This window comes from Petromyzon marinus (genome assembly GCF_048934315.1).
Source record: "Petromyzon marinus isolate PM22_M1 ecotype Great Lakes invasive population chromosome 83 unlocalized genomic scaffold, UKy_Petmar_22M1.pri1.0 chr83_unloc.1, whole genome shotgun sequence".
Classification (NCBI taxonomy): Eukaryota; Metazoa; Chordata; class Hyperoartia; order Petromyzontiformes; family Petromyzontidae; genus Petromyzon; species Petromyzon marinus.
In genome coordinates, this window is record NW_027422634.1 from 628,487 (window position 1) to 654,789 (window position 26,303).

At 47.4% G+C, this 26,303-nt stretch overlaps 1 protein-coding gene across 1 annotated transcript; it reads left to right on the forward strand.

The window, feature by feature from the left end:
- Window positions 1-4,033: 4,033 nt before the first annotated feature.
- LOC142908387 (uncharacterized) lies at window positions 4,034-26,303 on the forward strand (the record flags this gene model as incomplete). Its single annotated transcript, XM_076058962.1, has 3 exons — window positions 4,034-4,099; window positions 25,289-25,336; window positions 25,406-26,303. Coding segments are annotated over exons 1-3 (1,012 nt in total), but the record flags the coding sequence as incomplete, so codon positions are not given.

Sequence of the window (26,303 nt, forward strand, 5' to 3'; positions counted from 1 at the left end):
ATAGTAGTATATAGTAGTATATAGTTTAGTATAGTATATAGTGTATATAGTATAGTAGTATATAGTAGTATATAGTGTAGTATAGTATATAGTGTATATAGTATAGTAGTACATAGTAGTATATAGTGTAGTATAATATATAGTGTATATAGTATAGTAGTATATAGTAGTATATAGTGTAGTATAGGATATAGTGTATATAGTATAGTAGCATATAGTAGTATATAGTAGTATATAGTGTAGTATAGTATATAGTGTATATAGTATAGTAGTATATAGTGTAGTATAGTATATAGTGTATATAGTATAGTAGTATATAGTAGTATATAGTGTAGTATAGTATATAGTGTATATAGTATAGTAGTATATAGTAGTATATAGTGTAGTATAGTATATAGTGTGTATAGTATAGTAGTATATAGTAGTATATAGTGTTGTATAGTATATAGTGTATATAGTATAGTAGTATATAGTAGTATATAGTGTAGTATAGTATATAGTAGTATAAATAGTATATATATAGTATATAGTAGTATATATAGTAGTGTATAGTGTATACTATGTAGAGCTGATTGCTCTCTGTAGTAGTATATAGTGTAGTAGTATATAGTATATATAGTATAGTAGTATATAGTATGTATAGTATATAGTAGTGTATAACGTAGTGTATAGTATGTAGAGCTGATTGCTCTCTGTAGTAGCTTATAGTGTAGTAGTAGTATATAGTATATAGTAGTATATAGTATTATATAGTAGTATAGTATTATATAGTATATATAGTAGTATAAATAGTATATATAGTATAGAGTATAGTATATATAAAGTATAGTAGTGTATAGTGTATAGTATGTAGAGCTGATTGCTCTCTGTAGTAGTATATAGTATATATAGTAGTATATAGTATTATATAGTAGTATAGTATTATATAGTAGTATATATAGTAGTGTATAGTGTATAGAGCTGATTGCTCTCTGTAGTAGTATATAGTGTAGTAGTAGTATATAGTATAAATAGTATATATAGTATATATTATATAGTAGTATATAAAGTAAAGTAGTGTATAGTATGTAGAGCTGATTGCTCTCTGTAGTAGTATATAGTGTAGTAGTATATAGTAGTATATAGTATTATATAGTAGTATAGTATTATATAGTAGTATAGTATTATATAGTAGTATATATAGTAGTATAAATAGTATATATAGTATATAGTATAGTATATATAAAGTAAAGTAGTGTATAGTGTATAGTATGTAGAGCTGACTGCTCTCTGTAGTATATAGTGTAGTAGTATAGTAGTATATATAGTAGTATAAATAGTATATATAGTATAGAGTATAGTATATATAAAGTAAAGTAGTGTATAGTGTATAGTATGTAGAGCTGATTGCTCTCTGTAGTAGTATATAGTGTAGTAGTATATAGTAGTATATAGTATTTTATAGTAGTATAGTATTATATAGTAGTATATAAAGTATAGTAGTGTATAGTATGTAGAGCTGACTGCTCTCTGTAGTAGTATATAGTGTATAGTGTAGTAGTATATAGTGTAGTAGTATATAGTGTAGTAGTATATAGTGTAGTAGTATATAGTGTAGTAGTATATAGTGTAGTAGTATATAGTAGTATATAGTATTATATAGTAGTATAGTATTATATAGTAGTATAGTATTATATAGTAGTATATAGTAGTATATAGTATTATATAGTAGTATATATAGTATATAGTAGTATATAAAGTAGTGTATAGTGTATAGAGCTGACTGCTCTCTGTAACCCCACACAGAGGAGAAGTCGACTCAGTGGTGGAAGGTTGTCGCCATTGTAGCTGGAGGAGGTAAGCGGTGACGTCACCACACCACCACGTGATCGCTGTGTGGTGGTGTGACGCTGTGTGTGTGACGCTGTGTGTGACGCTGTGTGTGACGCTGTGTGATGGTGTGATGCTGTGTGGTGGTGTGTGACGCTGTGTGGTGGTGACGCTGTGTGACGCTGTGTGATGGTGTGACGCTGTGTGATGGTGTGACGCCGTGTGTGACGCTGTGTGTGACGCTGTGTGGTGGTGACGCTGTGTGACGCTGTGTGTGAAGATGTGTGGTGGTGTGACGCTGTGTGATGGTGTGACGCTGTGTGTGACGCTGTGTGATGGTGTGACGATGTGTGGTGGTGACGCTGTGTGATGGTGTGACGCTGTGTGGTGGTGATGCTGTCTGATGGTGTGACGCTGTGTGGTGGTGTGACGCTGTGTGATGGTGTGACGCTGTGTGATGGTAACGCTGTGTGATGGTGTGATGCTGTGTGATGGTGTGACGCTGTGTGATGGTAACGCTGTGTGGTGGTGTGACGCTGTGTGATGGTGTGACGCTGTGTGGTGGTGTGACGCTGTGTGACGCTGTGTGACGCTGTGTGATGGGGTGACGCTGTGTGACGCTGTGTGTGACGCTGTGTGATGATGTGACGCAGTGTGATTCGCTGTGTGTGACGGTGTGTGTGACGCTGTGTGATGGTGTGACGCTGTGTGATGGTGTGACGGTGTGTGTGACGCTGTGTGATGGTGTGACGCTGTGTGACGGTGTGACGCTGTGTGATGGTGTGACGCTGTGTGACGCTGTGTGGTGGTGTGACGCTATGTGATGATGTGACGCTGTGTAATTCGCTGTGTGTGACGCTGTGTGATGGTGTGACGCTGTGTGATGGTGTGACGCTGTGTGTGACGCATTGTGATGGTGTGACGCTGTGTGTGATGGTGTGACGCTGTGTGTGACGCTGTGTGTGACGCTGTGTGATGGTGTGACGCTGTGTGACGGTGACACTGTGTGATGGTGTGACGCTGTGTGGTGGTGTGACGCTGTGTGATGGTGTGACGCTGTGTGACGGTGTGACGCTGTGTGATGGTGTGACGCTGTGTGACGCTGTGTGGTGGTGTGACGCTGTGTGATGATGTGACGCTGTGTGATTCGCTGTGTGTGACGCTGTGTGATGGTGTGACGCTGTGTGGTGGTGTCACGCTGTGTGATTAGCTGTGTGTGACGCTGTGTGACAGTGTGACACTGTGTGATGATGTGACACCGTGTGATGGTGTGACGCTGTGTGTGACGCATTGTGATGGTGTGACGCTGTGTGTGATGGTGTGACGCTGTGTGTGACGCTGTGTGTGACGCTGTGGTGGTGTGACGCTGCGTGATGGTGTGATGCTGTGTGATGGTGACGCTGTGTCATGGTGACGCTGTGATGGTGTGACGCTGTGTGGTGGTGTGACGCTGTGTGATGGTGTGACGGTGTGTGACGCTGTGTGATGGTGTGACGCTGTGTGTGACGCTGTGTGACGGTGACGCTGTGTGATGGTGTGACGCTGTGTGATGGTGTGATGCTGTGTGATGGTGTGACGCTGTGTGTGTCGCTGTGTGTGACGCTGTGTGATGGTGACGCTGTGTGGTGGTGTGACGCTGTGTGATGGTGTGACGCTGTGTGATGCTGTGTGATGGTGTGACGGTCTGTGACGCTGTGTGATGGTGTGACGCTGTGTGATGGTGTGACGCTATCGCCACCACCACTGTCATCATCACGGTTGTTGTTGTTGTTGTTGTGATCGTCATCATCACGATTGTTGTTGTTGTTGTTTTAATCGTCATCATCACGATTGCTGTTGTTGTCGTTGTTGTTGTTGTGATCCTCATCGTCATCGTCACGATTGCTGCTGTGCATCATTATCGTTGCCGTGAGCTGGTAGCCTCCTCCTCATCCTCCTCCTCCTCACCGTCACCACCGTCCGTCCGTGTGTCCGTCCGTGTGTCCGTCCGTGTGTCCGTCCGTGTGTCCGTCCGTGTGTCCGTCCGTGTGTCCGTCCGTGTGTCCGTCCGTGTGTCCGTCCGTGTGTCCGTCCGTGTGTCCGTCCGTGTGTCCGTCCGTGTGTCCGTCCGTGTGTCCGTCCGTGTGTCCGTCCGTGTGTCCGTCCGTGTGTCCGTCCGTGTGTCCGTCCGTGTGTCCGCGAGCCAGTGGGCACGGTTGCCCTCGCCCCGCTGGTGGTGGCAGGCATGGGCTTCTCCACCGGGGGCATCGTCGCTGGCTCCTTCGCCGCCTCCCTCATGTCCTCGGCCGCGGTGGCTAGCGGGTGTTGGGGTGGTGGCCGGAGGGGCGGTGGCGACGCTGCAGTCCGTCGGTAAGGAGGCGTGTGGCCTCCGGCCTGGACGGCCTCCGGCCAGCGTCGATTCCCGGGGCCACGTGGTGCTACCCGGGGCCCCGCTCACCGTCACGAAGGTCCTTAATGATCGTGAGGCAGGGGGAAGGGGGGTCAGCGACTTCCGAAAGCACGAAGAACGACACAGAGCCCGGGCCTGCCGATGGTATCATAGTGCCTTTGACCAGGTCGATGAAGCAGAGACGTCGGTCTTGTTGGAATTCCCTACACCTCTGCTGTAGCAGACGGACAGAAAATATGGCGTCCGTGCAGGACCGCCATTTCCTGAAACCGCATTGGGGCTCCGCAAGCCTCTCCTCAGCGTGGCTGGCGAGGCGACGTTGAATTATCCTTGCCAGGACCTTTCCCGGCACACTTAAGGAGTGAGATGCCCCTGCAGTTGTTACAGTCTGTGCGGTCCCCCTTCTTAAAGAGGGGGACCACCAGGGCATCCTTCCAATCCTGCGGAACCCGTCCAGTGGTCCAGACTGTTGTTATGATGTCATGTAGGGCAGTCTGTGCACAAACGCCACCCTCCCTCAGCATTTCGCTTGGGAGATCATCTCTACCCGGTGCCTTTCCTGGTCTCAGACTCCGGATCGCCTTCAGTACTTTCTCAACAGATGGCATCTCAGCCAGCCACTCACAGGATGTGACTTCCTCCAATATTTGAGGCACCGCAGCCTCAGCAGGGTCATCCTCACTTTGTGCCACGATGTTTTCCTGGCTGAGGGATTTTCCCTCCCCCAGGACCTCACAGAAATGCTCAGCAAATCTGCAAACCTGTTCCTGGGGGTCGGAGATTGGATCACCGTTTTTTCCCCTAATGATGGTAATAGGTGTGGCGCTGCAGGTTACTTTTTTGATGGAGTTAAATAGAGATTTGTGATCACGGGCCACTGAGGCAGACTCCATCTCCTCTGCAACCCGCGACCACCACCCATCCTTGCAGCGCCTCACGGCTCTCCGAACCTCCGAGCGAAGGTTGCGGTAAGCATCCTCATTCTCTGGCGTGGGATGCTTTAGGCAATGAGAGTGGGCCTGTCGTTTTTCTCAACCATCCTGAACACCTCCTCTGTCAGCCAGGGTCTCTGGGGAGGTCTGGACCGCGTACCCAAAGCAGCCATTGCAGGTGCATGAGTCACAGTCTTAAACCTCGCCCATTTACCCTCGACATCAGGAGGAGTCGGGGACGATGCTAATCCCAGCCACAAGCGATGATGAAATTCTCGCTTGCAACTTTCATCAGATCACTGAGACCAGGCCACTTTAGGTTGGAATGGGGTCCTGGGTGTACACCCACCACCGGACTGGAAGAATGGCAGGCGCATCTTACAGATGACTAGTCGATGGTCAGACGGCAGATCAGCTCCACGGTAGGTCCTGGTGTCAAGGACATGGGCTCGCATCCGCTGGTCCGTCACGATGTAGTCCAGCAGATGTTCTTGCTTGGACCCGGCATGCATCCATGATGTTGCGTGGATGCGCCGATGCCGGAACAGCGTGTTGGTAATTACAAGCCCATGGGCTGCACAAAAATCTAACAGCCTCCTACCGTTGTTATTGAGCTGATCTGGCCCATCCCCTCCAATCACTCCAGACCAGGTACCAGTATCATGACCAACTCGGGCATTGAAGTCACCCAACATGATGACTCTATCCCGAGGGGCCACTTTAGCCAGCACCTGTGACAGGAGGTCATAGAAGGCATCTGATTTATCGGCTTTGCCTGCATCCCTCCACGGATGTTCGTCTTCGGTGGGGGCATAAGTAACCACGTCCACCACTCCTCGCCTCTGGTTGATGGGAAGGCGAGCCCAAAGTAGCCCAGGGCTTACAGCTTCCCACACCTCACCGCCACGCTCCCACGCCCCCTTCATTTTTTTGTTCAAAAGAAGAGCCACACCCTGTTGTTTGGCAGTCTGCTGCCCCGAGTAGAGGACTGTCCACCCCTCATGGTGGCTGGAGCCAGAACCGGTCCACCGGACCTCCTGAATGCCGCAGAGATCCAGGCGGTACCGGTCCAGCTCCCGACAGAGAAGTGGCAGCCTCTCCTCCGCAGTGAGTGTTCGAACATTCCACGTGGCCACCCGTAGTGGCTTTTAGTTGTTTCTGGAGTAGCCCCGAGGGTAGAGATTCAATCTCCTGGCTCTGCCAATTGGGGTTTGGCCAGGAGACGTCATAGATGCCTGTCCCCCCAGGGCCTCCGGCACAAGCTTATTAGTTACATATTTTAGTCGTAGTTTAGTGGTAATTAGTTGAAGGTGGAGGGGTTACCAGCCCCTCACACCTGTCCAGAGCCCCCGTTTAGCCGCTGTGGTGGTCACAGACGCCATGAGGGGAGAGGCCAATCGGAATTGGCCCTCCCCCCACAGCACTGTCCACGACAGAGTTGCCCGTCCGGCACCGCGAGGAAGTAGGGGGTTGTTTTGCCGGATACACACACACACATATACACACACACACAGGTACACACACACACATAGGTACACACAGCCACAGATACACACACACACACAGACACACACACAGGTACACACACACAGGTACACACAGACAAAGGTCCCCCAGGTAGCCTCTAGCAGGGCGTAAGGGGGCTAGTGCTGTAAGTAGTCGCGAGTAGATACAAAGACAAAGGTGTCCCCAGGTAGCCTCTAGCACGGCTGTAGGGGCAAGTGCTGGCTATTGTACACACAGAGACAAAGGTACCCCAGGTAGCCTCTAGCAGGGCTGTAGGCGCAAGTGCTGGCTATTGTAAACACACAGAGACAAAGATATCCCCAGGTAGCCTCTAGCACGGCTGTAGGAGCAAGTGCTGGCTATTGTAAACACAGACAAAGGTGTCCCCAGGTAGCCTCTAGCACGGCTGTAGGGGCAAGTGCTGGCTATTGTAAACACACAGAGACAAAGGTACCCCCAGGTAGCCTCTAGCAGGGCTGTAGGGGCAAGTGCTGGCTATTGTACACACAGACAAAGGTGTCCCCAGGTATCCTCTAGCACGCCTGTAGGGGCAAGTGCTGGCTATTGTAAACACACAGACAAAGGTGTCCCCAGGTAGCCTCTAGCACGGCTGTAGGAGCAAGTGCTCGATATTGTAAACACACAGATAAAGGTGTCCCCAGGTAGCCTCTAGCACGGCTGTAGGGGCAAGTGCTGGCTATTGTAAACACACAGACAAAGGTACCCCCAGGTAGCCTCTAGCAGGCCTGTAGGGGCAAGTGCTGGCTATTGTACACACAGACAAAGGTGTCCCCAGGTAGCCTCTAGCACGGCTGTAGGGGCAAGTGCTCGATATTGTAAACACACAGAGACAAAGGTGTCCCCAGGTAGCCTCTAGCAGGGCTGTAGGGGCAAGTGCTGGCTATTGTAAACACAAAGGTGTCCCCAGGTAGCCTCTAGCACGGCTGTAGGGGCAAGTTCTGGCTATTGCAAACACAGACAAAGGTGTCCCCAGGTAGCCTCTAACAGGCCTGTAGGGGCAAGTGCTGGCTATTGTAAACACACAGAGACAAAGGTACCCCAGGTAGCCTCTAGCACGGCTGTAGGGGCAAGTGCTGGATATTGTAAACACACAGAGACAAAGGCCCCCCAGGTAGCCTCAGGGGTGCCAGGGTAGCGAGATGTTGACCACCTCTCCCCCCTCCCACCATGCCCCCCACCACCACCACCACCACCCCCCCCCCCCACTCCACCGTAGGAGCGGCTGGGCTGGGAACGGCAGCGAAGTTCGCCTTGGGGGCGGGTGGGTCGCTGGTCACCAAGGTGGTGGTGGACGCCTTCGGCAAGGAGCAGACGGGAGGAGGAGAAGGGGGAGGAGAGGGAGGAGGAGGAGAGGGAGGAGAAGGGGGAGGAGAGGGAGGAGAGGGAGGAGGAGAGGGAGGAGGAGGAGAGGGAGGAGAAGGGGGAGGAGAGGGAGGAGGAGGAGGAGAGGGAGGAGGAGGAGAGGGAGGAGAAGGGGGAGGAGAGGGAGGAGGAGGAGGAGAGGGAGGAGGAGGAGAGGGAGGAGAAGGGGGAGGAGAGGGAGGAGAGGGAGGAGGGGGAGGAGAGGGAGGAGGAGAGGGAGGAGAGGGAGGAGGAGGAGGGGGAGGAGAGGGAGGAGGAGGGGGGGGAGGAGAGGGAGGAGGAGGAGGAGGAGGAGGGAGAGGGGAAGGAGGAGGGGGAGGAGAGGGAGGAGAGGGAGGAGGAGGGGGAGAGGAGCAGGAAGAGGAGGGGAAGGAGGAGGAGGGGGAGGAGAGGGAGGAGAGGGAGGAGGGAGAGGGGAAGGAGGAGGGGGAGGAGAGGAGGAGGAGGAGGAGGGGAGGGAGGAGAGGGAGGAGGAGGAGGAGGAGAGGAGCAGGAAGAGGAGGAGGAGGAGGAGGGGGAGGGGGAGGAGGAGGAGGAGGGGGAGGAGAGGGAGGAGGGGGAGGGGGAGGAGGGGGAGGGGGAGGAGGGGGAGGAGAGGAGGAGGAGGGGAAGGAGGAGGAGGAGGAGGGGAAGGAGGAGGAGGGGGAGGAGGAGGGGGAGGAGTGGTCGGTTGGAGGCCAGCAAGTTGGCAGAATCGGTGAGGATGGGCAGCGCTGAGAGTCTAGACGGTGTAGACTGTCTAGACTCTCTAGACTCTCTAGAGTCTAGAGAGTCTAGACTGTCTAGACTCTAGACTGTCTAGACTCTAGACAGTCTACACCGTCTAGACTCTAGAGACTAGACAGTGTAGACTGTCTACACTGTCTAGTCGGTCTAGACGGTGTAGACTGTCTAGTCTCTAGAGTCTAGACAGTCTACACCGTCTAGACTCTAGAGACTAGACAGTCTTCACTGTCTAGTCGGTCTAGACGGTCTACACCGTCTAAACTCTAGAGTCTAGACGGTGTAGACTGTCTAGACTCTAGAGTCTAGACAGTCTACACCGTCTGGTCTAGACTGTCTAGTTAGTCTAGTCAGTCTAGACAGTGTGGATGGTCTAGACGGTCTAGTTAGTCGGGTCTGTCTAGACGGTGTAGATGGTCTAGACAGTGAAGATGGTCTAGACTCTAGACGGTGTGGATGGTCTAGACGGTGTGGATGGTCTAGACGGTGAAGACTGTCTGGTTGGTCTAGACGGTGTGGATGGTCTAGACGGTCTAGTTAGTCGAGTCAGTCTAGACGGTGTGGATGGTCTAGACAGTGTGGATGGTCTAGACGGTGTAGATGGTCTAGTCAGTCTAGACGGTGTGGATGGTCTAGACGGTGTGGATGGTCTAGACGGTGTGGATGGTCTGGACGGTCTAGTTAGTCTAGTCAGTCTGGACGGTGTGGATGGTCTAGACAGTGAAGACTGTCTGGTTGGTCTAGACGGTGTGGATGGTCTAGACGGTCTAGTTAGTCTAGTCAGTCTGGACGGTGTGGATGGTCTAGACAGTGAAGACTGTCTGGTTGGTCTAGACGGTGTGGATGGTCTAGACGGTCTAGTTAGTTTAGTCAGTCTAGACGGTGTGGATGGTCTAGATGGTCTAGTTAGTCGAGTCAGTCTAGACGGTGTGGATGGTCTAGACGGTGTGGATGGTCTAGACGGTGTAGATGGTCTAGTCAGTCTAGACGGTGTGGATGGTCTAGACGGTGTGGATGGTCTAGACGGTCTAGTTAGTGGGGTCAGTCTAGACGGTGTGGATGGTCTAGACGGTGTGGATGGTCTAGACGGTCTAGTTAGTCTAGTCAGTCTAGACGGTGTGGATGGTCTAGACGGTGTGGATGGTCTAGACGGTGTGGATGGTCTAGACGGTCTAGTTAGTCTAGTCAGTCTAGACGGTGTGGATGGTCTAGACGGTGTGGATGGTCTAGACGGTGTGGATGGTCTAGACGGTCTAGTTAGTCTAGTCTGTCTAGACGGTGTGGATGGTCTAGACGGTGTAGTTAGTCTGGTCAGTCTGGACGGTGTTGGTGGTGGGTGCTGCACTGTTATTTTGGGGGTTTGATTCTTTACAATCGTGGTCTCGGGGCCTGGCTGGATAAGAAAAGCTGTGTACACCTTATTCAGTTACTCTCTAATAAAATTGTATCCACAACACGACGCCTGTGTGTGTGAGTAATTGTGTGTGAGTGTGAGTGTGCGTGAGCTTGTGTGTATTTACCTGTGTGTGTGTGAGTGGGTGAGTGTGCTTCAGGGATGGATCCCTATTGCTCAACCACGTTATGTATGCCGATGATTTGGTAATAGCTGCTCACTCAGAGGAGGAGTTGGAGACGCTGCTGCTGAACCTGGAGCTTGCCACTAAGAGGTGGGGCCTTAACCATCAGCCCCACCAAAAACTAAGCACCTGCCTGGGTATTTTGTACCATCGGACACTCCACCCCCACAACTCCCAATCGGTGATGGGGCAGTTGTGGAGAGAGTGGAGAGTTTCCCATACCTGGGCAGTGTGCTTATGACCGGCTCCAGTTTAACAGCAGAGGTCTCACTCCGAATCAGTCGAGCGGCATTATCTTTTTATTGGTTGCGTAACGCTGTGTGGAAGCTACCTGGTCTGTCACTCCACATGAAGCTTCAGGTCTTTTCGGCTCTGGTCATAACCTCCCTTGTCTACGCTTGTGAAACATGGACCCCCCCCTTAATGGAACATCTTCGCCGGTGAGAAACGTTTATGCTGGCCTGCCTTCGATCCATCCTGGATTGTGTGAGGAGCTCACAAATCCTTGAAAGATCTGGGCAGGGTCCCATCGGTGAGCTCCTCCGGCAGGCAAGGCTGCATTGGCTGGGTCATGTAGCCCGCATGCCCAGCCACCGCATGCCTAAACAGCTTTTGTTCGGCTGGATAGAGGGGGCAAAATGGGTGCGGCACGGGCTAGAGAAGAGATGGAGTGATGTGGTACAGGAGGACGTGGAGCTGAGTGGACTTGCCGATGACCGGTACCAGCGGTGTCAAGATCGGCCTCTGTGGAGGAGGCTCGTGAAGGACGCTGCTACTGGGCAGTTGGAGGCAGTCGCCCTCCAACAACAACGGAGGGCGGAGGAGCGACGCTCACAACAACGAGCGGAGCGCCGGGTGGCTAAAGCACAGCAGGTTGGCACAGTAGGGGGCACAGGTGGTGCATCAGCCAGTCATCTCAGTCAGTCGACCCGTGGCACCTGCTGGGTCTGCCCAGTGACCTCCTGCCAGCGGGCGTTCGACACTTCCCGGGGGCGGGGCAGGTGGGTTGGGTGGTGTACGGATAAATTATCTCGTGAATATGTGGTGGTGGTGGTGATGGTGGTGGTGATGGTGGTGCTGATGGTGGTGGTGGTGGTGATGGTGGTGGTGGTGATGGTGGTGATGGTGGTGGTGGTGGTGGTGATGGTGGTGGTGATGGTGGTGGTGGTGGTGGTGATGGTGGCAGTGGTGGTGGTGATGGTGGTGGTGATGGTGGTGGTGGTGGTGGTGGTGATGGTGGTGATGGTGGTGGTGGTGGTGGTGGCGGTGGTGGTGGTGGTGGTGGTGATGGTGGTGATGGTGGTGGTGATGGTGGTGATGGTGGTGATGGTGGTGGTGATGGTGGTGGTGATGGTGGTGGTGATGGTGGTGATGGTGGTGATGGTGGTGGTGATGGTGGTGATGGTGGTGGTGGTGGTGATGGTGGTGGTGATGGTGATGGTGGTGATGGTGGTGATGGTGGTGGTGGTGATGGTGGTGGTGGTGGTGATGGTGGCAGTGGTGGTGGTGATGGTGGTGGTGATGGTGGTGGTGGTGGTGATGGTGGTGATGGTGGTGGTGGTGGTGGTGGCAGTGGTGGTGGTGATGGTGGTGGTGATGGTGGTGGTGGTGGTGGTGGTGATGGTGGTGATGGTGGTGGTGGTGGTGGTGGCGGTGGTGGTGGTGGTGGTGGTGATGGTGGTGATGGTGGTGGTGATGGTGGTGATGGTGGTGATGGTGGTGGTGATGGTGGTGGTGATGGTGGTGGTGGTGATGGTGGTGATGGTGGTGATGGTGGTGGTGATGGTGGTGATGGTGGTGGTGGTGGTGATGGTGGTGGTGATGGTGATGGTGGTGATGGTGGTGATGGTGGTGGTGGTGATGGTGGTGGTGGTGGTGATGGTGGTGGTGATGGTGGTGATGGTGGTGATGGTGATGGTGGTGATGGTGGTGGTGGTGATGGTGGTGGTGGTGCTGGTGGAGCAGTCCCACGCGCAAGGCATTACAAACAACGCAGACAGGCGACCCGTGGCACAAGGATCGATGCAAAGTTTCCCCCGGGAACGCCACTTGGAGCACGGCCAGCGTCCAGCGTCACGCTGATCGCTGATCGCTGATCGCTGATCGCTGATCGCTGATCGCTGATCGCTGATCGCTGCCGCGGGGGACGGACGAGACGGAGCCTCCCCCGCGCCCTTTCCGGCGGCGACAAATTACAACGGTTGCGGATGTTACAAAACGCCCCGTGCGAGTGGAACCGTCAATTTCATCGGGCCCGGGGGGGGGGCGTCACCGACGGCGACGGTTCGGCACCACCCGAAGCTCCCCGCTCTCCGCCGCTTTTATTCTCCCGGGCGGAGCCCCCGGCCACGCCTCCCTTCCGGAAAGTGCCGGAGGGGGGCGTGTGCCCGCGGCGGTCTTCCCGTAAACCTCGCCCCGCGTTACTCCGCCCAGGCCGGCAGGCAAGGAAGCCGTGCAAATGTGCCCGGCGGAGGTGAGGGTGGGCCGCTGAACGTCCACCTCAGTTGGCGCTGAGGTGGACGGTCAGCCGTCGCTGTGTTAAGACACGTGCATTGTGTTTATAATGATGATGATAATGATGATGTGATTGTAGTGTTGTATGTATTGTGTTTAATGATGATGATGATGTGATTGTAGTGTTGTATGTATTGTGTTTAATGATGATGATGATGTGATTATAGTGTTGTATGTATTGTGTTTAATGATGTAATTATAGTGGTATATGCATTGTGTTTAATGATAATGTAATTATAGTGTTATATGCATTGTGTTTAATGATGATAATGATGTGATTATAGTGTTGCATGCATTGTGTTTAATGATGTAATTATAGTGTTGTATGTATTGTCTGTAATGATAATGATGTAATTATAGTGTTGTATGTATTGTCTATAATGGTAATGTAATTATAGTGTTATATACATTGTCTATAATGATGTAATTATAGTGTTACATACATTGTCTATAATGATGATGATATTATAGTGTGATATGCATTGTGTTTAATATAATAATGTAATTATAGTGTTATATGTATTGTCTATAATGATGATAATGTAATTATAGTGGTATACACATTGTGTTTAATGATGTAATTATAGTGGTATATGTATTGTCTGTAATAATGTAATTATAGTGTTATATGTATTGTCTGTAATGATAATGATGTAATTATAGTGGTATATGTATTGTGTTTAATGATGTAATTATAGTGTTATATGTATTGTCTATAATGATGTAATTATAGTGTTATATGTATTGTCTATAATGATAATGTAATTATAGTGGTATATAAATTGTCTATAATAATAATGTAATTTTAGTGGTATATGTATTGTGGTTAATTTAATGTAATTATAGTGTTATATGCATTGTCTATAATAATGTAATTATAGTGTTATATGCATTGTCTATAATAATAATGTAATTATAGTGTGATATGCATTGTCTATAATTATAATGTAATTATAGTGGTATCTGCATTGTCTTTAATGATAATGTAATTATAGTGGTATATGCATTGTCTGTTATAATAATGTAATTATAGTGTTATATGCATTGTATTTAATGATAATATAATGGTAGTGTTATATGCATTGTCTATAATAATGTAATTATAGTGTTATATGCATTGTCTATAATAATGTAATTATAGTGTTATATGCTTTGTCTATAATAATGTAATTATAGTGTTATTTGCATTGTCTATAATGATAATAATGTAATTATAGTGCTATATGCATTGTCTATAATAATAATCCAATTATAGTGGTATATGCATTGTCTGTTATAATAATGTAATTATAGTGTTATATGCATTGTCTTTAATGATAATATAATGATAGTGTTATATGCATTGTCTATAATAATGTAATTATAGTGTTATATGCATTGTCTATAATAATGTAATTATAGTGTTATATGCATTGTCTATAATGATAATAATGTAATTATAGTGGTATATGCATTGTCTGTAATAATAATGTAATTATAGTGTTATATGCATTGTCTTTAATGATAATATAATTATAGTGTTATATGCATTGTCTATAATAATGTAATTATAGTGTTATATGCATTGTCTATAATAATAATTTTGATTTAAAGCTTTCGTTACTGCAGTGATTCATATTCCTAGCTCTTTCGGTAAAGTCACGTTGAAGGGAAACAATAAAATAATAATAATATATATAAAACAATAAAAATTCTCACGACGTTTCGACCATAACACAAACGGTTGTCATCAGGTGTGCCGGTTCGCATTAATTTATTTATTTTTAAACGGTGTATTTATTTATTTATAAACAAACGTCAGCTCCACGCGCAGCGATTTGGCAGTTTATTTAGAAGGACTAGTCCATCTATGTTCTTAGTTTTTTCGGTAAAGTCACGTTGAAGAGAAACAACAAAATAATAATAAAATATATATTAAACAATAAAAAAAATTCTCACGACGTTTCGACCATAACTCAAACGGTCATCTTCAGGTGTGTTGGTTTGCATTAATTTATTTTTAAACGGCGCATTTATTTATTTATAAAAAAACGTTAGCGCCACGCGCAGCGATTTGGCAGTTTACCCAGGACTAGTCCATCTATATTCTGAAAAGAGGAGGGGGGAGACGAAATTTTTTATAATGTATGCTGTCTGAAAGCCACTGTAAGCGTGAACAATCAATTAAGAACTGAAATGGTTTATCAAATCTTTCCAATGATTGCTGAGATAGAATCCATCTTCTCGGTTGAAATTGTCTCTGTGCTTGTATATGTGGATAGCCTCATGAACGAATCTCTCATGGTAGCCAGATGGCTTGCAAAGAACCTCTGTCTTGAAAAAGTCAATGGCATGTGAGCCTACTGAATTAGAACAATGATCTGCTACGGCCGAGGTGTTGGTCCTACCGTGTTTAAGGTCTGCTTTGTGTTCACGAATGCGGTCCGAGACATGGCGTTTGGTTTCTCCAATGTAACTACTACCACAGAGGCAACTTAGTTTGTAGACACCAGGGTACTGTATGTCCGGAATCACATCTTTTATAGACGGAACCAGATCACGGATTTTATGTAATGCGTTGAAACGGACCTGGATCTTGTGTTTATTCAAGATTTTGGAGATCTTTTTTGTGATCCCCGCAATGTAGGGTAAGGTGACGGTTTTGAAAGGCTTCTCAAGAGGGTCCTTCTTCATGGATTGAGTGATAGCTTTTCGGATTGTATAGTCGGAGTAACCATTAGCCTTAAGAGCTTGGTGTACGTGCTTGAGTTCACTGGCTATGTGTTCCTGGTCGGATATGCATTGGGCTCTATGGTGCAGAGCCTTGATGAGGGAATTCTTCTGTGATGGATGGTGGTGGGAATCCGGTTTCAGGTAAGCATCCGTATGGGTAGCTTTCCTGTAGACAGAGTGGCTCATTGAACCATCAGGTCTCTTTTTAATTAGGACAACCAAAAAAGGGTATCTTGCCATCTATTTCGACTTCCATGGTAAATCTGATGGCTGGGTGTATGGAATTGATGTGGTCGAGGAATTGGTCTGGAGCAGGCCGGCCATGTGGCCAGATGACAAAAGTGTCATCCACGTACCTCTTCCATAAGGTTGGGCGCAGAGTGGCAGTCTGGATGGCGTCAGTCTCAAATTTCTCCATGAAAATGTTAGCTATAACCGGAGATAGGGGGGAGCCCATTGGGGTGCCCTCAGTTTGTTTGTAGAGAGTTGCAAACATGATGCCTTGAATAAAGGTATCAGTTTTTGTGCCAGTTAAAAGGGTAAAAACCTATTCCTAAAACACATTCTATGATAACATGACGATGCACTGTCCTTGACACTGATTGGTCCACACCAAGGGATGGCTTTTGCTTGAGCCTCGACCTAATTGGTGCTCGACCAGACGACGCCAAAAGGCGTCACCACGGCTCAAAGACAACGCCGCTAGCAAAGTAATTGAGGGGCTCGGGGTGTAAGCATCTACATCATTATTACACCTCCTTTTGCCACTGCCAAAATAATATAATAATGATATGATAATAATAGGGGGGGGGGGGGAGGAGGGATTTCCCCTTGTAAAAAAAAGGTTTCAGTTTTGTTGCTAAGGAAAAAGGGGAAAATCCCTATTATTATATTTTGGGGTATTGGCAAAGGAGGTCTATAATGATTATCATCTAACTTCTCCTCGACCCGCTCTAGACACGTTTGAGCGTGCATGTTCTCTTGATGTCACTGCCAATTTCTCGTTTCGTTAAACTTTGGCAAATCGCAACAACAAACCAATACTCATGTTACGTAGCAATGGTGATAATATAAAATTTTGATTTAAAGCTTTCTGTCACTGCAGGGATTCATATTCTTGGTTCTTTCGGTAAAGTCACCACCACGTAGATAGGGAAACAATAAAATAATAAAAATATATAAAACAATAAAATAATTGTAAAACAATGAAATTATTATTCTTGGTTCTTTCGTTAAAGTCACCACCACGTAGATAGGGAAATAATAAAATAAAAAATATATAAAACAATAAAATTATTGTAAAACATTAAAATTATTATTATTGGTTCTTTCGTTAAAGTCACCACCACGTAGATAGGGAAACAATAAAATAATAAAAAATATAAAACAATAAAATTATTGTAAAACATTAAAATTATTATTCTTGGTTCTTTCGTTAAAGTCACCACCACGTAGATAGGGAAACAATAAAATAATAAAAAATATAAAACAATAAAATTGTTGTAAAACAATAAAATTATTATTCTTGGTTCTTTGGGTAAAGTCACCACCACGTAGATAGGGAAACAATAAAATAATAATAATATAAAACAATTAAATTATTGTAAAACAATAAAATTATTATTCTTGGTTCTTTCGGTAAAGTCACCACCACGTAGATAGGGAAACAATAAAATAATAAAAATATAAAACAATCAAATTATTATTCTTGGTTCTTTGGGTAAAGTCACCACCACGTAGAAGGGAAACAATAAAATAATAATAATATAAAACAATAAAATTATTTGTAAACAATAAAATTATTATTCTTGGTTCTTTCGGTAAAGTCACCACCACGTAGATAGGGAAACAATAAAATAATAAAAATATAAAACAATAAAATTATTATTCTTGGTTCTTTGGGTAAAGTCACCACCACGTAGATAGGGAAACAATAAAATAATAAAAATATATAAAACAATAAATTATTGTAAAACAATAAAATTATTATTCTTGGTTCTTTCGGTAAAGTCACCACCACGTAGATAGGGAAAAAATACAATAATAAAAATATATAAAACAATAATTTTTTTTTTTATTTAAAGCTTTCGTGACTGCAGTAATTCATATTCTTAGTTTTTTCGGTAAAGTCACGTTGAAGAGAAACAACAAAATAACAAAATATATATAAAACAATAACACCTGATGATGACCGTTTGAGTTATGGTCGAAACGTCGTGAGAATTTTTTTATTGTTTTATATATATTTTGTTGTTTCTCTTCAACGTGACTTTACCGAAAAAACTAAGAATATGAATAAAATTATTGTAACACAATAAAATTATTATTCTTGGTTCTTTCGGTAAAGTCACCACCACGTAGATAGGGAAACAATAAAATTAAAAAATATATAAAACAATAAAATTATTATTCTTGGTTCTTTGGGTAAAGTCACCACCACGTAGAAGGGAAACAATAAAATAATAAAAATATAAAACAATAAAATTATTATTCTTGGTTCTTTGGGTAATGTCACCATCACGTTGAAGGGAAACAATAAAATAATAAAAATATAAAACAATAAAATTATTGTAAAACAATACAATTATTATTCTTGGTTCTTTGGGTAAAGTCACCACCACGTAGATAGGGAAATAATAAAATAATAAAAATATAAAACAATAAAATTATTGTAAAACAATACAATTATTATTCTTGGTTCTTTGGGTAAAGTCACCACCACGTAGATAGGGAAACAATAAAATAATAAAAATATAAAACAATAAAATTATTGTAAAACAATAAAATTATTATTCTTGGTTCTTTCGTTAGTCACCACCACGTAGATAGGGAAATAATAAAATAATAAAAATATATAAAACAATAAAATTATTATTCTTGGTTCTTTCGTTAAAGTCACCACCACGTAGATAGGGAAACAATAAAATAATAAAAATATAAAATAATAAAATTATTGTAAAACATTACATTTATTCTTGGTTCTTTGGGTAAAGTCACCACCACGTAGATAGGGAAACAATTAAATAATAAAAATATAAAACAATAAAATTATTATTCTTGGTTCTTTCGGTAAAGTCACCACCACGTAGATAGGGAAACAATAAAATAATAAAAATATAAAACAATAAAATTATTGTAAAACAATAAAATTATTATTCTTGGTTCTTTCGGTAAAGTCACCACCACGTAGATAGGGAAACAATAAAATAATACCCAAATATATATAATATTATTATTTTATTGTTTCCCTTCTACGTGACTTTACTGAAAGATCTTCTTTGGTTCTTTCGGTAAAGTCACGTAAAATGAGAATAAAATAGTAAAATAAAATAAGACAATAAAATTCTCACGACGTTTCGGCCACAACATAAGTAGCCTTCTTCAGGTGAAACAACAGAACTGTCTGGGCGACAGAGCTTGAATGAACGCTGCTAAGATTCGTAGCGTCTTTTAAGCTCGGTGAGAGGCGTGGAGAGCCTTGACAAAGCTGTTCACAAATCACAGCAGGAGAATTTTGCATTGAAATAGCTGAGGGATCAGCTTGTGACAGAGATAGCTGTGTTAAAGTCAAAGTTTACATATCAACAGAGGCACTTAGTACATGGACTTTAAAGGCCTCCAACTACCCAACTATCATAAAGTAAACCGGTGTGAAAAAACTAAATCTATATTACATCAATACAATAAATGGACTTAATATATTCTTCAATAAGCTGAGCTATTAATCACAAAGCAACTGGGTATACACGACGCTGTATAATGAATACCATATAGTAAACCAATAAAAAAAACCAAAATATAAGCTGCCCTCAATGTTATCAATAAACTCTATGTACTCTCTCCAATCAGCTGGGCCACCAACAATAAGTCGTTAAATATCAATGCCGTATGGCGAAAAATAGTGGCGTTTATCTGCCTTCTCCTCAACGCCAACACCACGGACAGGGACGTTCAGGCGGACGAGTCAATCCATGCCCGGAACGGAGGATGGGGTCGAAGAGGGAAACAGCTCCGATGCGCTGATAGACTCCATGTTATAAACCACACCATCAACCGTGGTGTGAGAGGTATTGAGAGTCAATGCCGGCGAAAGAGCTGCGGTCTGAAGGACACCGTAGAGTACAATTAATTAAGAACGGGAATGGTTTAGAACGTCTTTCCAATGGTTACTAAGCCCAGAATCCATCTTCTCGGGTTGAAATTGACCCCGGTGCTTGTAGTATGCGGATGGCCTCGTGAAGAACGAATCTCTCATGGTAGCCAGATGGCTTGCAAAGAACCTCTGTCTTGGAGAAGTCAATGTCATGTGAGCCCACTGAATTAGAGCGGTGAGTCACGAAAGCTTTCAATCGAAATTTACCGAAAGAGCCAAGATGAGTAATAATATACATAGGTACGACCAACGAAACCTCGACACGAAGTGCTCGTTTAATCGTGGTTACCTGAGCGGGGGAATCGGTTAGAGGCTCGAGGGGAAATCGGCAACATTGGCGAGTGTAGAAACGCATGAAGGATGCAAAACGAGGGTGGGGGATGATTGACCATTCGTGAGGTGGAAACGGGGAGATGAGCGGGGAGGAGATATATGAAGGGATACACAACAACAACAACAACAACCGCCATTCGCCACTAAGTGGCGGTGATGTCACCACGACGCTTGTGCCAGGCTATGTGCACCCTGAGGCCACGTGAAGTGTCGAACGCCCGCTGGCAGGAGGTCACGGGGCAGACCCAGCAGGTGCCACGGGTCGACTGACTGAGATGACTGGCTGATGCACCACCTGTGCCCCCTACTGTGCCAACCTGCTGTGCTTTAGCCACCCGGCGCTCTGCTCGTTGTTGTGAGCGTCGCTCCTCCGCCCTCCGCTGTTGTTCGAGGGCGACTGCCTCCAACTGCCCAGTAGCGTCCTTCACGAGCCTCCTCCATAGAGGCCGGTCATTGGCAAGTCCACTCAGCTCCATGTCCTCCTGTACAACGTCACTCCATCTATTCTCTAGCCCGTGCCGTGCCCGTTTAGCCCCCTCTCTCCGGCCGAACAAAAGCTGTTTCGGCATGCGGTGGCTGGGCATGCGAGCTACATGACCCAGCCAACGCAGCCTTGCCTGCCGGAGGAGCTCACCGATGGGACATTGCCCAGATCTTTCAAGGATTTGTGAGCTCCTCACACAATCCAGTCTGGTTAAACCCAGGATGGATCGTAGGCAGGCCAGCCTAAATGTTTCTAACCGGCGAAGATGTTCCATTAGGGGGGTCCACGTTTCGCAAGCGTAGAGAAGGGAGGGAATGACCGTGGCCGAGAAGACCTGAAGCTTAGTGCGGAGCGACAGACCAGGTAGCTTCCACACAGCGTTACGCAACCGATGAAAAGATATTGCCGCTCGACTGATTCGGAGTGAGACCTCTGCTGTTAAACTGGAGCCAGTCATGAACACACTGCCCAGGTATGGGAAACTCTCCACTCTCTCCACAACTGCCCCATCACCGATTGGGAGTTGTGGGGGTGGAGTGTCCGATGGTACAAAATACCCAGGCAGGTGCTTAGTTTTGGTGGGGCTGATGGTAAGGCCCCACCTCTTAGTGGCACGCTCCAGTCTCAGCAGCAGCGTCTCCAACTCCTCCTCTGAATGAGCAGCTATTACCAAATCATCAGCATACATAACGTGGTTGAGCAATAGGGAGCCATCCCTTGACCGCACCTGGGCATCGATTAGCCTCCCATTATATATGTACCATATGGAGATTCCCCCAGTACAGCTATTGAAGGCTTCACGAACTACGTGGTCAAAATAGATGTTAAATAATGTGGGAGCCAGAGGACATCCCTGTCGCACCCCAAGGTGTACAGGGAATGGCTCTGACTCCCGGCCACGTAGTTTTACCCGGGCCCGCTCACCATCATGAAGGTCCTTAATGATCATGAGCAGAGGGTCAGGTACTCCAAAAGCACGAAGAACAACCCAGAGCCCAGGCCTACTGATGGTATCATAGGCCTTGACCAGGTTAATAAAGCAGAGATGTAGGTCTTGTTGGAATTCCCTACACCTCTGCTGTAGCAGACGGACAGAAAATATGGCATCTGTGCAGGACCGTCCTTTTCTGAAACCGCATTGGGGCTCCGCAAGCTTCTCCTCAGCGTGCCTGGCAAGGCGATGCTGAATAATCCTTGCCAGGACCTTTCCCGGCATACTGAGGAGTGAGATGCCCCTGAAGTTGTTACAGTCTGTGCGGTACCCCTTCTTAAAGAGGGGGACCACCAGGGCATCCTTCCAATCTTGCGGAACCCGTCCAGTGGTCCAGACTGTTGTTATGATGTCATATAGGGCAGTCTGTGCACAAACTCCACCCTCCCTCAGCATTTCGCTTGGGAGATCATCTCTGCCCGCTGCCTTTCCTGGTCTCAGACTCCAGATCGCCTTCAGTACTTTCTCAACAGATGGCACCTCAGCCAGCCACTCACAGGGGGTGACTTCTTCCAATAATTGAGGCACCACAGCCTCAGCAGGGTCATCCTCACTTTGTGCCACGATGTTTTCCTGGCTGAGGAATTTTCCCTCCCCCAGGACCTCACAGAAATGCTCAGCAAATCTGCAAACTTGTTCCTGGGGGTCGGAGATTGGATCACCGTTTTTTCCCCTAATGATGGTATTAGGTGTGGTGCTGCAGGTTACTTTTTTGATGGAGTTAAATAGAGATTTGTGATCGCGGGCCACTGAGGCAGACTCCATCTCCTCAGCAACCCGCGACCACCACCCATCATTGCAGCGCCTCACGGCTCTCCGAACCTCTGAGCGAAGGCTGCGGTAAGCCTCCTCATTCTCCGACGTGGGATTCTGTAGTCGATGACAGTGGGCCTGTCGCTTTTTCTCAACCATCCTGAACACCGCCTCTGTCAGCCAGGGTCTCTGGGGAGGTCTGGACCGCGTAACCAAAGCAGTCATTGCAGCTGCATGAGTCACAGTCCTGAACCTCGCCCATTTACCCTCGACATCAGGAGGAGTGGGGGACGATGCCAACCCCAGCCGCAAGCGATGATGAAATTCTCGCTTGCAACTTTCATCAGATGACTGAGACCAGGCCACTTTAGGTTGGAATGGGGTCCTGGGTGTACACCCACCACTGGAGTGGAAGAATGGCAGGCGCATCTTACAGATGACTAGTCGATGGTCAGAGGGCAGATCAGCTCCACGGTAGGTCCTGGTGTCAAGGACATGGGCTCGCATCCGCTGGTCCATCACTATTTAGTCCAGCAGATGTTCTTGCTTGGACCCGGCATGCATCCATGATGTTGTGTGGATGTGCCGATGCCGGAACAGCGTGTTGGTAATTACAAGCCCATGGGCTGCACAAAAATCTAGCAGCCTCCTACCGTTGTTATTGAGCTGATCCGGCCCATGCCCTCCAATCACTCCAGACCAGGTGCCAGCATCATGACCAACTCGGGCATTGAAGTCACCCAACAAGATGACTCTATCCCGAAGGGCCACTTTAGCCAGCACCTATGACAGGAGGTCATAGAAGGCATCTGACTCATCGGCTTTGCCTGCATCCCTCCACGGATGTTCGTCTTCGGTGGGGGCATAAGTAACCACGACCACCATTCCTCGCCTCTGGTTGATGGGAAGGCGAGCCCAAAGTAGCCTGGGGCTTGCAGCTTCCCACACCTCACCGCCACGCTCCCACGCCCCCTTCATTCTTTTGTTCAAAAGAAGAGCCACACCCTGTTGTTTGGCAGTCTGCTGCCCCGAGTAGAGGACTGTCCACCCCTCATGGTGGCAGGAGCCAGAGGCGGTCCACCGGACCTCTTGAATGCCACACAGATCCAGGCGGTACTGGTCCAGCTCCCGACAGAGGAGTGGCAGCCTCTCCTCCGCAGTGAGCGTTCGAACATTCCACGTGGCCACCCGTAGTGGCTTTTCGTTGTTTCTGGAGGAGCCCCGAGGGTAGGTATTCAATCTCCTGGCTCCGCCAATTGGGGTTTGGCCAGGAGACGTCATAGACGCCTGTCCCCCCGGGGCCTCCGGCACAAACTTATTAGTTACATATTTAAGTTTAAGTCGTAGTTTCGTGGGAATTTTTTGAAAGGTACACACACACACAGGTACACACACAGGTACACACACAGGTACACACACAACAACAACAACAACAACCACCATTCGCCACTAAGTGGCGGTGACGTCACCACGACGCTTGTGCCAGGCTATGTGCACCGTGAGGCCACGTGAAGTGTCGAACGCCCACTGGCAGGAGGTCACTGGGCAGACCCAGGTGCCACGGGTCGACTGACTGAGATGACTGGCTGATGCACCACCTGTGCCCCCTACTGTGCCAACCTGCTGTGCTTTAGCCACCCGGCGCTCCGCTCGTTGTTGTGAGCGTCGCTCCTCCGCCCTCCGTAGTTGTTGGAGGGCGACTGCCTCCAACTGCCCAGTAGCATCCTTAACGAGCCTCCTCCACAGAGGCCGATCTTGACACCGCTGGTACCAGTCATCGGCAAGTCCACTCAGCTCCACGTCCTCCTGTACCACATCACTCCATCTCTTCTCTAGCCCGTGCCGCGCCCGCTTAGCCCCCTCAATCCGGCCAAACAAAAGCTGTTTCGGCATGCGGTGGCTGGGCATGCGGGCTACATGACCCAGCCATCGCAGCCTTGCCTGCCGGAGGAGCTCACCGATGGGACCCTGCCCAGATCTTTCAAGGATTTGTGAGCTCCTCACACAATCCAGTCTGGTTAAACCCAGGATGGATCGTAGGCAGGCCAGCCTAAATGTTTCTAACCGGCGAAGATGTTCCATTAGGGGGGTCCACGTTTCGCAAGCGTAGAGAAGGGAGGGGAATGACCGTGGCCGAGAAGACCTGAAGCTTAGTGCGGAGCGACAGACCAGGAAGCTTCCACACAGCGTTACGCAACCGATGAAAAGATATTGCCGCTCGACTGATTCGGAGTGAGACCTCTGCTGTTAAACTGGAGCCAGTCATAAGCACACTGCCCAGGTATGGGAAACTCTCCACTCTCTCCACAACTGCCCCATCACCGATTGGGAGTTGTGGGGGTGGAGTGTCCGATGGTACAAAATACCCAGGCAGGTGCTTAGTTTTGGTGGGGCTGATGGTAAGGCCCCACCTCTTAGTGGCACACTCCAGTCTCAGCAGCAGCATCTCCAACTCCTCCTCTGACTGAGCAGGTATTACCAAATCATCAGCATACATAACGTGGTTGAGCAATAGGGAGCCATCCCTTGACCGCACCCGGGCATCGATTAGCCTCCCATTATATCTGTACCATATGGAGATTCCCCCGGTACAGCTATTGAAGGCTTCACGAACTACGTGGTCAAAATAGATGTTAAATAATCTGGGAGCCAGAGGACATCCCTGTCGCACCCCAAGGTGTACAGGGAATGGCTCTGACTCCCGGCCACGTAGTTTTACCCGGGCCCGCTCACCATCATGAAGGTCCTTAATGATCGTGAGCAGAGGGTCAGGTACTCCAAAAGCACGAAGAACGACCCAGAGCCCAGGCCTACTGATGGTATCATAGGCCTTGACCAGGTCAATAAAGAAGAGATGTAGGTCTTGTTGGAATTCCCTACACCTCTGCTGTAGCAGACGGACAGAAAATATGGCATCTGTGCAGGACCGCCCTTTTCTGAAACCGCACACACACACACAGTGTATACACACACACAGTGTACACACACAGGTACACACACAAAGTGTACACACACACACAGGTACACAGTGTACACACACACACACAGGTACACACACACAGGTACACACACACAGTGTACACACACACAGTGTACACACACACAGGTACACACACAGGTACACACACACAGGTACACACACACAGGTACACACACAGGTACACACACACAGGTACACACACACACAGGTACACACACACAGTGTACACACACACACACTGTACACACACAGGTACACACACAAAGTGTACACACACACACACACAGGTACACAGTGTACACACACACACAGGTACACACACACAGTGTACACACACACAGTGTACACACACACAGGTACACACACAGGTACACACACACAGGTACACACACACAGAGGTACACACACAGGTACACACACACAGGTACACACACACACAGGTACACACACACAGTGTACACACACACACACTGTACACACACAGGTACACACACAAAGTGTACACACACACACAGGTACACACACACAGTGTACACACACACAGTGTACACAAACAGTGTACACACACAGGTACACACACAGTGTACACACACACACAGGTACACACACAGGTACACACACGCACAGGTACACACATAGGTACACACAAACAGTGTACACACACACAGGTACACACACACAGTGTACACCCACAGGTACACACACACAGTGTACACACACACAGTGTACACCCACACACAGTGTACACACACGGGTACACACACACAGGTACACACACAGGTACACACACACACACAGGTACACACACAGTGTACACACACACACAGGTACACACACACAGTGTACACACACAGTGTACACACACACAGTGTACACACACACACACAGGTACACACACACAGTGTACACACACACACACAGTGTACACACACACACAGTGTACACACACACAGTGTACACACACACACACAGGTACACACACACAGGTACACACACAGTGTACACACACACACAGTGTACACACACACACAGGTACACACACACACACAGTGTACACACACAGT